The sequence below is a fragment of the Engystomops pustulosus genome, chromosome 10 (assembly GCF_040894005.1).
Source record: "Engystomops pustulosus chromosome 10, aEngPut4.maternal, whole genome shotgun sequence".
Taxonomy (NCBI): domain Eukaryota; kingdom Metazoa; phylum Chordata; class Amphibia; order Anura; family Leptodactylidae; genus Engystomops; species Engystomops pustulosus.
The window spans coordinates 29,112,822-29,126,920 of NC_092420.1; the positions used below are offsets into that span (position 1 = coordinate 29,112,822).

Consider the following 14,099-nt stretch of genomic DNA (forward strand, 5'->3'; position numbering starts at 1 on the left):
CTAATTTTTCACCAAAGACAGGTTGCAGGACCATGTTTCCCCCATTGCCCTTCATAAGCATTTGTATTATAATATAATTGTGTGCTATAACTTACCTTGCACCCTGACAAAATCCTCTATTTAGTCGGGCGTCAGGCTTTGGTTTGGATGCATTTCAAAAAATAACACATGACTTGTCTGTGCTGCTCCCTCCTCAGCTCTCAGCCCCCACCTTTGTGCTCCTGTACAGCTCCTCCCTCCCCCACTGATGTCAGCTCACCAGGCTGTGAGCTCTGTGAAGGAGCAGGTTTTTTGAAATGCATCGCAATCCCTGGGACTAAACAGAGGAATCTGTCAGGGTGCAAGGCAAGTTAAAACACACAATTATATTGTAATGCAAAAGCTTAGAGAAAGCAGAAAGGAATATATGCAATGTAGCTGTAATGGGCTTTTTCAACCCGTCTTTAGTGAAAATCAGGTCCCTGGTGACAGGTTCCCTTTAAATGGAGAGTGTAACAGAAAGCCCAGATGTAGGTGTGAACTGGGTTTAAGTCTGACAGAATAACTAATATCACACAGTATACACCAGATTCTATGTAGTGACATGAACTGTATCTTTTGTTAAACTTTGCTAGAGCTTTGACACAGCCCTTTTATTGTAATGTCATATTTGAAAAACGACAGACTATTACTGTGTGCAAGAAAGCTGGTACACACCAGCAAAATATCTAGTGCATATTAGCCCCTGACAAGTCACTGCCCCCTTTTTGGAATCATTTTGAAAAGTGTCAAGAAAGGAACCAGCTTAAAACTTAGAACAAATGATTGGGAATTTTTCAAAACTTATTTGCGCCAGAAAGTGCAGCTTATACTTATTGGAATCAAGAATTACAGCAGATGAGGACCAGAGACATTTTTATGTACATTCTCTAAGCTCTGTCCAAAAAAGTGTGAAGGTGTCATAGGGATATCTGCAGGGACTGCTTCTGCTCATCCACATGAGAATTCAGCAGTGGGTATTGCTGAAAACAACAGCAAAAGATGCCGTAAGCAGAATATATTATGCTGTAGGTGATAAATACAGAGAATTTCTACCACTGCGTGTAATGTACATAGATCCTTCTTAACCCCATGCACAAGCAGTCATCCAGTCTAAAAAGAAATGAGACATATAAGCCAAGCGTGTACGTTCTCAATAATAACCAGTTCACAGATATGATATGTATAGGGACCCTGATGACTTCTTTAGACATCCAATGGATAATTTCATACATCTGTTTCAAATAATATCTTTTAGCAATGGAAAACAAAAAAAGTTACATTTCTAGATACATCATTAAAAGTACTGCCTGACTTAAGGGGGTTTTGCAGTTTCCGCAAAAACATTTTATTGGTTGTATAATGAAACGTTATATGTTCCAATATGCTTTCTGTATCAATTTGATAACTTTCTAGACTTGAGTCATTCTGTAGGAAGCTTCATTGTTTACTTCCTGTCTATAAAACAGGTTCCTGGGACCAGTGATATAATTAGCGGTGCACCTGTGTGACATTACAAGCTCAGGAATATAATGAGCCGTGCACCTGTGTGACATCACATGACCAAGGTGCACCTATGTGACATTACATGACCAGGGATATAATGAGCCGTGCACCTGTGTGACATTACATAACCAGGGATATAATTAGCCATGCACCTGTGTTACATTACATGACAGGTTTTTATCGACAAGATGTAACAATAAAGCTTCCTATTGAGAAAGCAGAAATCTAGAAAAATGAGAGTGGTGCACCTAGGTGACACTACATGACCAGGGATATAATGAGCCGTGCACCTGTGTGACATCACATGACCAGGGTGCACCTATGTGACATTACATAACCAGGGATATAATTAGCCATGCACCTATGTGACATTACATGACCAGGGATATAATGAGCCGTGCACCTGTGTGACATCACATGACCAGGGTGCACCTATGTGACATTACATAACCAGGGATATAATTAGCCATGCACCTATGTGACATTACATGACCAGGGATATAATGAGCCGTGCACCTGTGTGACATCACATGACCAGGGTGCACCTATGTGACATTACATAACCAGGGATATAATTAGCCATGCACCTATGTGACATTACATGACCAGGGATATAATGAACCGTGCACCTGTGTGACATCACATGACCAGGGTGCACCTATGTGACATTACATAACCAGGGATATAATTAGCCATGCACCTATGTGACATTACATGACCAGGGATATAATGAGCCATGCACCTGTGTGACATCACATGACCAGGGTGCACCTATGTGACATTACATAACCAGGGATATAATTAGCCATGCACCTATGTGACATTACATGACCAGGGATATAATGAGCCTTGCACCTGTGTGACACAGGATGTAACAATAAAGCTTCCTATTGAGAAAGCAGAAATCTAGAAAAATGAGAGAAACTGATACAGAATGTATTATATAACATTGTATGACTTTTCATTACACAAACAACAACATTTATTTGTTGAAATGTGTCAACCCCCTTTAGAGACAAAGCTGCTTTATCTCTCTTCAATGGCACAACAGCCTTAAAGGATATCTACCACCAGGATGAAGGTTTGCAAACCAACCACATTGACTTATTGATGTGTGTACCCTCTGGCAGGATCTGCTCTTCTTTTACCTTCTTATGTCCTTGTTTTTACAAAATAAACCTTCTAAACGTATGCAAATGAGCCTGAGGGGCTCTAACCTCACTAGGTGTTGATTGAGTCACAGAGAGGACACACACCAGTATGTCAGTGTGCTGGGTTTACAGTCCTTCATCCTGGTGGTAGATGTCCTTTGATGTCCTAATGGTGCTTCCAGTACTGGTATGGACAGTCTGGGGATCAGGTAAGTGTGTCTCAGTTATTTTAACATATAACTGCATTAAATCAGCTTTGGGTTTGAGTTATACTAACATTTTGATGTTCCATTCTCCAATTCTTCTCCAGCAAATGGCAAATCTTTAGTAACCCGAAAATCTGAGCTTTCTTTCAGTACATCTAATGGAGGGGGGGGGGGGGGGCTCAGATATCTGCACAACCCCTGAACTTGACTAAATTCATTTGGGGGGCAGAAGAGGGTTCACACGGCAGTAAATATATATGGAATCATATAAAGTGGTAATTATTCTGTTTGGTAGCACGCAGCTCTGGACCTCAGACACATTACAAGTATATTATGCATACATGTGAAGAAAACAATAACAATACCCATGGCAGATCTTGCCAAAACAATTGCATTTGGTTCATTCTATTTGCAGGCAAATTTTTTGTGCTGTTGGCTGAATATAGATTTCTCGGACACCTGCTCTCCTTGTATAATGTGCAATGAATATTTTTAGTAATGTTTACTCTCTAAATACGATTTAAAGAGGCACTGCAGATTTTTTTTTTGCATATTGTGGAGTATTGACTATTATTACTACAGAATAATATCAGCCTCTTATTTCTACCTACTGTAGTTAATGGAAATGTATCAGTCTGTCTATGCCAGAATTCTAGAGTACTTCGGGAAACTCAGTACCAAAATCCCTCTCCCATCAAAATTAATAGGAGGCACCATAGTGCAGCATGTCAGATATTGGGTACCCAGTATTTGATGCAGGATGTGCTGCTGTGTGCACAATCCCTTACCCTGCACTTAGAAAGCTACTAAGTGATAAGGACAGTAATTCTTATGTGATAGCTCAGGTCTGTCTAGTCTGCCTCCTGCTTTTGTTTTTCCCTGTTAGGTCTTACAAGCAGAAGGCAGGAGTAAAGCTGCAGCTCTCACAGAAATACACTAGGAATCAAAAGCTTTTATAGAAGGACAGTGGGAATTACAGAGATTTTTAACCCTTTAGCTAGACAGAAAAAAATGGACTTATGTGTTGCATCACTGCGCTCCTGTTGAGGGGGCAAACATCATGAGACCAACAATGATGGCAGCAGCTAATAGGAAGGTGACAGAGTGCTGCCATAAGGGGTCTGATAGATGATGGTGTCATTCCTTAGTACACAAGCAGTTGACCACACAAGGAGACTTAAATCCTGCTTACATGGGAGAGCAAACATTAGAGAAGTGGTCACATAACCCGGCTGACCATAATAAAGTGCATGAATAAACTACATGAAAGAAATCTACCGTCAAAATTAATCATTATAAACCAGGGACCCTTACTCATAGATCCAGGCACAGGGACTGTGGTAATCTTCTTATATGTGTTATCCATGCCCTCCTTCCTTCTCAAAATCAACTTTTTAAATGATGCTAATGAGCCAGAAGGGTCCCTGTGGCATTACCAGTGCCTCTCCCTGCTGTTTGTTCACAAGAAGTTACACCGTCTCAGCCCCCCCCCTTCCCTTATGTAATCTTGCATCACACAGTGGGAGGTGAGAAGTGCTTCTTGCCCACTGTAACAGCCTATGAAGCTACAGCAGGGAGGGGCTCTGTTAATGCCCCCAGAGCCCTTCTGCCTCAATAGCATAATTGTAAAAGTTGATGTTAGAAGGAAAGAGGCCATGGATAACACATATAAGACGATTACCACAGTAAGTGGCCCTGGTTAATCCACGCTTGATTTTGATGCTAGATTTTCTTTAATTAAACTATGCAAATTACAACAAACCTTGTACTGTATATACCAATAGAAAAGGGGAAATGACATCTAGCGCATGTTACCTGCAAACAACTCAGTAAGGGTTAAATGAACACTCCAGGTAAAGCAGATACAGTGTTATACCTAATGCAGGGTCTGAGAGATGCTGTGCGGCTCAAGGAATTGGTTTTCTTTCATACCCTGTATGATGCCTCATCCCTACCAATACCAAGTATCACAACGAATATGAGTTTTATCCAAGAGCTTCCTTGATACTAAATATTTTTGTAAGACAATATGGTATTATGTTACACATTACAGAAGCTTTTCTCATTACAACAGAGGAAAGTGAAGTCGTTAGTCATGAGCAAGCTGTTACATTCTTGTATGCAATGTGCTTGGGGAATATCTTTTGAGTCCTGCATCAGGAGAGGAACAGAGTGTCTACAGCTCCAAACTACTAATGACCTACCCATGGTATAGGTGATGGTCGGGGGTTACGGCACACAAGCCAAACAGCTGTTTCCCATTATGGACAGATCTGTGAGGAAACAGCTCCATCCATATATTAGTGGCTTTTCTGGCTCACTACAAGTGCAACTCTAATGGAGCAGAACTAGAGTAGTATCTAAAGAGGGGACAGTCACTAGTACACTATGGACTGAGTTTTTTTGTTTTGGTACCATAAGTGTTGTTGGACCACCACTTCTCACTTTTTGTTATTAGTCATTAATAGTTTGGGGTCGGAAAACCCATTTAAAGGGAACGTGTAACCGGATTTTATCACACTAAACTACCAGCCCCTCAGGTAGGGTGTGAAATGTCAGATTTTGCATAAAAAGAGTCTTTAAAGGGTGCAGTAGGAGTGTTACTTCAGATGCCCCTTTCTTTGGTTCTATAGTACCAAGAAAAATACTGCTAGTGTCATATTAAAGATAAGAATCTCATCCACACCAGGTTTGTGCTTCTAAAAGCTTCAAAACCAGAGATACGGGCAGTTAAAAAGAAGATGGGAATTGGAATTTGTCTGCAGCTTGCATCTCCAACTATACTTGAATCTATAGTTGTGTAGATCACAGAAGCATAAGCCTCAAAGATGAGATTCTTATGTTTAATATGACACCATATGCATATTTCTGGGTACTATGGAACCGTAGATAGGGACCTCTTAAGTAACTATCCCTCTGCAGCCTCTAAACTTGACTGATCTCAGATCAATATGACTCTTCTCTGCTCATTTCCCCATGACTTTAGAGGAGATTTTTTTTTAAAGGTAAAAGAGTGAAATTTTGCATAAAAGATGGAATTCTACCTGCGGGTGTGAGTTGTGTAATATATTATAACCGGTGACAGGTTACCTTTAAGGTAACGGATCCCAACAAGATCACTTTAACACTAAAAGAAGGCTCCATAGTAGAAGATGGTAAAGAGGGGTCCTTTAAGAAGGGAGAGTGACATAAAAGCTATGAACCCCTTGAAGAAAGGGGGCTCAGCTCACCTTGCTAATATTTGGTAGGACTATCCTGCAAAGGGGTGACAAATCACCCTAAAAGCAATAGAAATAAGGTGACGGGTGAACAAACCCTTCTCCATAAAGGGACCCTCTCTTCTATGTACCCCATTATTTTACAGGCTCCATTAATTTTAAGGGTAACACAGTATTCCTGATGGTAAAAGAGGAATATGGAAAAAAGGGTCTACAATTTTTATGATATTGTGCTCATTGTAGACAGCCATGTGATATAGGGAGACTTACAGGCAAAGCTTCCAGGAAAAACCTATGCAAAGACCTTTCCCCTTGTACTCATTGTTACACTACAATGACCTGATGATGATTGAAAACCAACTAAAATTCTTGCTGAACCCAAACTGTCCACTACTCTTCCCTACACTAATCGCTAAAAGTGAAAACCACATCAAATGAAACCATTTGTTCACGTTAAATCATATAAGATGGTGGTAAATTGTCACAACCGATGACAATGTATACTTTGGGCATCATTGGAGCCCCCTCTGTTTAAAGGGGTATTCCTATAATAGCAATGTAATAGGAATAGAGATGAATGGAAAAATATTGGCCATACCTGCCACTGGATAGGATTAAAGGATAATAATAATAATAATTAAAATACATAAAGGGTCCGGGGATTTTCTCTGCAGTTTCTCACTGAATTAAATATCAGTCACAGATTATAATGGAGCATTTAGCCTCATAACCAAATTCTCCCCGGCTCCATAAATGATTGGATCTAATAATTTTCCATTCTGAATGAATTAACGTTATGTCAACTCCAGGAATCCTGCACGTCACTGATATTTATCTGCCCCTGTCACGTCCCCTCCAACTCCAGTGAGCGCTTTATCCTCAGCCTGATTTGATAAATTGTAGGATTTTAACTATAAATGGGAGTATAATGGGATCGTTATGAATAAGTATCAAGGAACCTTTCACCCAAAGAAACCACAACCCTCCGCAATCTGCTACGGATTCAAAGCAGCAGCATCTTCATGTCTGACGCGTGCTGGGAAATTAATTGCTCCGATTATAACTTCCATCGTGTCATGTATTCAGGTAGAGTGTAAGCTCTGTGACACAGATACCCATCGTACATGTGAGTAGTGAATGAATGGCTCTCATTATAATCCATTATAATTCTTATGTCATATCATATATAGTATATATTTCCTTCCTGGCTACAGTTCGATACATTGTATCCATTATCTCCACTACGTAGCGGATACCAGCAACATATGGATATAATAATAAAGAGAGTGACAGAAGGAAAAACCAATGTAATTAGGGAACATATTGGAAGATAATACAGAACATCCATCCATGGACACTCCCGGGCATGTATCCATTCATGAATATGCTGCAACATACAGTATGAATGGAGTAAGGTTGTGTTCACACACACACACACATCAGAAGTAAACATGTTGTATGCCCGATGCTAGGAAACATCACTGGATGCCAGAAATATTCCCATTAGGATCCGTTTTGCCCCCTCTTAAAACCAATACATATCGATTTCTGTCAAAATGGCAAATATTTTACAGTATAAAGTAGGTTGGTAGTTATGTCAATATCTTAGCCCCCTGTAACAATATGTTGAGGGGGACAGTGTTGATGACTGAAGGAAAGCATAATACACCATAATAATAATAATGCTATAACTACTACTAGACCCAGACCACACTGATGACACCACCACCACCACCAGATCAGCACTACCAATACAGCGCCCCCTGGCGGCACACCTTATAACTACTCCATGGCACAGGTTATCAGCAACAGGTGTGTCAGCGCCCCCTGTGTGTAGCCCCCGGTATGACACTCACCTGTCGTTCTCCTTGATGGAGCTGAGGCAGGTGGGGGCTTGTGTTTGGTGTAGCCTGCAGGTGGCCAGGTGCTTGTGGTGCTCCTCCTGCAGGCTGCTCTTCTCATTGTACAGGCTGCTCACTTGCTCCTCCAGCTCATCAATCCTCTTTTTCTGCTTCTCCAGAAGCTCCTGTTGGGTCTCAATGATCTTGTTGAGCTCCTTTAGGTATTCCGCTGCCCGGCATGGACTTTCTGCCGGGGGCTCCATGTTGTCAGTCCCCCGGTGCCCCTATGTCCACATGCCAGGGCAGTGCTGCTAGATGCCAGGGCAGGACAAACTCCTGGTATCCCGGGTGTTCACCGTAATTCCGCCATTTCCCTCAGTCCGCTGTTGGCGGGTGTGCAGGGTGAGGGCTCTGCACTTGGGGTGCTGAATGGCGCGGGCTCCGGGGTGCTACTGGGAGACGCTGGTGATGACTGGGAGAAGCTGCTGGTGACTGGGATACTGTCCCCGGGATGATGGAGCTAAGGGCTGGGCTCATTAGCTGGGGGCTGGGAGATGAGGAAGGCGGGAGAGATGTGAGGCTGCTCGGGTCTGCTCCAGTCACTGCTGGAGGGAGATCACAAAAACCTGGAGATGAGGGGGTGACAGCAGCATATGAGGACCCCCGGTCACCCCAAGAAAGTACTGAGGGTACACACCCCACAATAAACCCAGCCCTGCAAATCCACCTCAGCAAAGTGTCCGTACTGTAATAATACCACCATACAGTAAGGACACACTACTGCTATACTGCGGTGTTATCTATTCCTATAGGGACAGACTAAATCCAACGCTACAAATCTGCCTCAGAAACTGTACATACTGTAATAATACCACCATACAGTAAGGACACACTACTGCTATACTGCGGTGTTATCTATTCCTATAGGGACAGACTAAATCCAACGCTACAAATCTGCCTCAGAAACTGTACATGGTATAATAATACCGCCATACAGTAAGGACACACTACTGCTATACTGCTGATAAAGGTGTTATCTAGTCCTGTAGGGACAAACTAAATCCAACGCTACAAATCTGCCTTAGAAACTGTACATACTGTAATAATACCACCATACAGTAAGGAAACACTACTGCTATACTGCAGATAAAGGTGTGATCTAGTCCTATAGAGACAGACTAAACCCAGCCCTGCAAATCCACCTCAGAAACTGTACATGGTATAATAATACCGCCATACAGTAAGGACACACTACTGCTATACTGCTGATAAAGGTGTTATCTAGTCCTGTAGGGACAAACTAAATCCAACGCTACAAATCTGCCTTAGAAACTGTACATACTGTAATAATACCACCATACAGTAAGGAAACACTACTGCTATACTGCAGATAAAGGTGTGATCTAGTCCTATAGAGACAGACTAAACCCAGCCCTGCAAATCCACCTCAGAAACTGTACATACTGTAATAATACCGCCATACAGTAAGGACACACTACTGCTATACTGCAGATAAAGGTGTGATCTAGTCCTGTAGGGACAGACTAAATCCAACGCTACAAATCTGCCTCAGAAACTGTACATGGTGTAATAATACCGCCATACAGTAAGGACACACTACTGCTATACTGCTGATAAAGGTGTTATCTAGTCCTGTAGGGACAAACTAAATCCAACGCTACAAATCTGCCTCAGAAACTGTACATGGTGTAATAATGCCGCCATACAGTAAGGAAACACTACTGCTATACTGCAGATAAAAGTGTGATCTAGTCCTATAGAGACAGACTGAACCCAACGGTGCAAATCCACCTCAGAAACTGTATATACTATAATAATACCACCATACAGTAAGCACACACTACTGCTATACTGCAGATAAAAGTGTGATCATCATCTAGTCCTAGAGAGACAGACTAAACCCAACCTTATAAATCCAACTCAAAAACTGTATATGTTGTAATAATACTGCCATAAAGTAAGGACACACTACTGCTATACTGCAAAGGCTTACGGCGGGGCACAAGTGTTGTTGTATGATAAATCCCATATATGTTGTAATAATACCGCTATACAGTAAGGAAACACTCAAGTCTTATTGGATCAGGATAATCAGCGCTGCATTTCAACCTCGGAAAGATGCACATTCTGTAATAATACCGCCATACAATAAAGAAATTCTTATGCTACAGTGGAAATAAAAGTGCTATCTAGTCCTGTGATAAACCCAGCCCTGCAAATCCACATCAGAAAAATGTACTTTCTGCAATAATACTGCTATACGTTAAAGAAATACTTCTGCTATAGTGCAGATAAAAGTGTTATCTAGCCCTATAAGGATAATCAAAGCCCTGCAAAAACAACTCAGAAAAATCTATATCCTCTAATAATACCCCCATACAATAAACACTACTGCTATACTGAAGATACAAATGTGATCTAGTCCTATAGAGACCAGATGAAACCAACGCTACAAATCCACCTAAGAAAAATGTATATGCTGTAATAATACCGCCATACAATTAAAAAAAAACAATACTGCTATTCTGCAGGTAAAAATGTTATATAGTCCTAGATGGACAAGATAAACCCAGCCCTGCAAATCCACCTCAGAAAAATTCATAGTAAATTTATGCTGTAATAATACCGCCATACAGCTAATAAATACTACTGCTATAACACACGAAGTGTTATATTGTCTTTAAGCGCCCACCACACGGACGAGGCACTAAGTTTGCTGCCTATGGTGCCTCATGAAGAGCCGCCACTGCTATTAGAACTAATGTAAAGGGAAAGTATAATAATTTCCGCTAATCTGGGACTTATCTAAGCTACATTCAGACACACCACAATATATCACATACTAAAGTAATTGTTGCACCCCCAGAAACCACATGGACACAGTGACCACATGACTAGTGCACTGCAAATCCCTGCAAAAAAGGACTGTATAAGGCTACATTCACACTGCCATATGGGGGACGTATATATATGGGCGATGTATATACAGCCTATATACTGCCCCCATAGATGGCAATGGCCGCATGGAGAGTGTGGTACCGCTCCGTCCCGAACAAGGGGAAAAGATAAGACATGTCCGTACAGCCGTACACCATGCATCTCTATGGAGAGGGGAGGGGTCACGCGGACGTAGCTGCACATACAGTACATTCGTGTGAATTTGGCCTAATACAGATTTTTCTGCAAATACAGAATGGAGTTTTTCTTTCTGTTGGCTTCATGTACATGACCGTGTGCTGGGAGGCTGCGCCACAAATCTGGTTCAAAATAAGACCCGCATCCAGGGTTGGCTCCAGGTTTCAATAGGCCCCTGGGCGACAGACCCTCAGTAAGCACGTTTGCAGTGAACTCACATGGCAACATTAAAAATTCAGAAACTAAAACGTTCCCCTGTTTCCTAGAATACTCCCTAGTTTATCGTCAGGTTTATCAGCCCCCTCATGGAAATTTTATATACAGCCCCTTATGGTTAATTTATATAAAGCCCTCCTTACCCCTTATGGATTCATTAGATACAGCCCCCATCACCCCATGGATCCCTTATATACATTCCTTATGTGGGGCCCCCCCCAGCAGCCCTGGGCCCCAGCACTTGGCGCCGGCCTTCAGTTGAAACACATAAGTGACTGGGACAAGCTTGTTCTGTATGAGTTGTGTTTCAAAACGCAATTCAACCGGAAGGTATGATCAGAGCCCAAGTCTTGAGGCTGGATACTTGTTCCTCATCACCAGGGTTATACAAGGAATGACTACAATCATGCGCTGGCCGGATTTCATGGACCAACCTTAGTGCCAGGAATGGGTGTCCGTGAATCATAGTGATATATGATGCAAGGAATCCCTTTTTCCTTGCAGAACAGCAGCACCAAGCTGATCCTAGGTGTCAGGGTCCCAGCAATCAGGCCCAGTTCACACCTGTCCTATAAAGCATTGTGTATGGAAGTGAAACTTCTGTCATACTTCCTCTGTTTACAATGAGAAAAACATGTGAACAACAGCGCTATTATTTCTGCTATAAATATCCTAGGGGCAGTTCAAATGCAGTGTGTGAACAGAGCCTTAACAAACTGGCTCTGTGTGCACCGGACCGAATGCAGAACTTCTGAACGGATGTGCAGAGTGAAGTTCAGCACTAAATCCAGCAGAAACCAGGGGCGTCTGAGGCCGCGGTCACACGTACCGCTAAGCGTCCGTTCATAACGCGACGCTAGCGCACAGGGGGAGGTCTGAGGCCCGAACGCACATGCTTTTCCAGAGAAACGCATGCGATCGGTTTAACAATCGCATGTGTTTCCCTGGAAACGCATGTGCATTCGGGCCGAGGACCTCCCCCTGTGCGCTAGCGTCGCGTTATGACGGACGCTTAGCGGTACGTGTGACCGCGGCCTTAGGCTGGGTTCACATCACATTATTTGTATACGCTAAAGAACACAACATATAGCGTACACATTGACAAATAGAGGCAGTTGGAGTCATAGTTGTTGCCTCTGTCTAGCCACTAAACAATGAAGGATGGAAAGAGGTAGCAAGCGACGTCTCTCATCCTACAGCCTCCAACTGAGCAAACGCATGTGCTCAGCGGGGGCAATGGACGGCTATGGGAAGCAGACACTGTGGCGCTCATTTACTAAGGGTCCGAATGCCGCACTTTCGTCGGATTTCCCGAATATTTTTGTTTTGCGCTGAATTGCCCCGGGATTTTGGCGCACGCGATCGGATTTTGGTGCAACGGCGCCGGCTTGCAGGTGACCAAAAAATCGGGGGGCAGGCCGTCGGACAAGCCGCGGACTTTAAAAAAGGATTTGTGTCGCAAGATCAAGCACTCACATGCACCAGGAAGTAGCAGGTGAACTAGGGCGGACCTCGGCACAACAGCGACACTTGCAGGAACTCGGACGCACAATGTTAATGAATCACGCCGGGCCCGAATCCTCGCCGGACAACGCCACGCGGGTTCGCAACGGGACCAGGTAAGTAAATCTGCCCCAGTGTATTGCATGCGGCAGAACGTTGTCGGAATCCTCCTGTCCAATAACTTGCTTGTATTCACCAATTTCGATCGTTATCCCCTCTCCCCAGGATAAAAATCTGATTGGACTGGGTCAGACTTCCATATGCATTTGTTTCACCTAATCTGATGTCATTTCAAGCAAAAATCTTCTCCAAATCTGCATCATAGTAAAGATTTGCCGCCGATTTGATGCAGATTTCCACATGCCCATAGACTTCAGCATACAATAAATGCGTGCAAAAATCTGCTAGGACACACCAAGTTGATGGTGCGTTCACACGTTGCATTTCGGCCTGTGTTTTCATTGCAACTGAAACGCATTACAACAGCTGAGGAGAGGTGATTTACCTAATTAGTTTACTGTTTACATTTGTTAACGTAATGTTAAAGCATGCATTACCAAAACCCATGTGTTAACATCACTTTACGATGCGTTTTGTAAACGCAAATGTTGACAGTAATGTAACTAGGCAAATCACCTCTACTCAGCTGTTGTAGTGTGTTTCTAATTCAATGAAAACAACCACAACACGACATCTGAACGCGCCTTGAATAATCATTATTTTATTCTTTGCAACAATAGCTAATACGCAGCTTTTTCCAATTCACATTCACTTTAATGCTACTGTATTATGCTGCATATTTTTCACCATGATAATCGGCAATGCGAGCCTACTGTGGAATCATCTCCGCTTTATGTATTTTACTTCTTTTAACCAAAGGAAAATATGTGAAATAATTTCATCAGAAAAAAAAAAGCTACAAACTGGAGCAATCAAACATTAATGTGAACACGCCCTGAACGAGTGTTATCGTATTTGAATAATTAGTATCACATCAATGTAGAACTTGACAAATGCAAACAAAACAAAACACCAAAAAAGAAGGTTAAAATGTAATTGGCATCAACAGCGCAAGGAAATAACAAGCGTACAGTATATCTGAAAATGCACTTCAAACTCCTCTGGGAAGTTTCTGTAACATTCCTTCATACGAGGCCTCCTTAGATTATCAGCTGATGTAGGAGGAACTGCACTTTGATGTTAAGACGAGAGCATTTTAATGACTCCTGGGTGTCTGTTTTTCTGCTTACTATGTACATATCACATGGCTTGCCAGTGATTTAC

General features: G+C 42.4%; 1 protein-coding gene across 11 annotated transcripts in view; it reads right to left on the minus strand.

The window, feature by feature from the left end:
- IQSEC1 (IQ motif and Sec7 domain ArfGEF 1) overlaps positions 1-8,481 on the minus strand; it is a 411,145-nt gene extending 402,664 nt beyond the window's left edge. For 5 of the 11 annotated variants that reach the window (XM_072128368.1, XM_072128362.1, XM_072128367.1 and 2 more), the window contains exon 1: positions 7,956-8,478. In XM_072128368.1, the coding sequence (XP_071984469.1) occupies positions 7,956-8,203 (248 nt within the window). In that variant the 5' untranslated portion in view covers positions 8,204-8,478. Of the gene's footprint in view, positions 1-7,955 lie in introns of all 11 variants that reach the window. The other 6 variants (XM_072128366.1, XM_072128361.1, XM_072128376.1 and 3 more) reach the window with 4 other exon arrangements.
- Between the last annotated feature and the right edge of the window lie 5,618 nt (positions 8,482-14,099).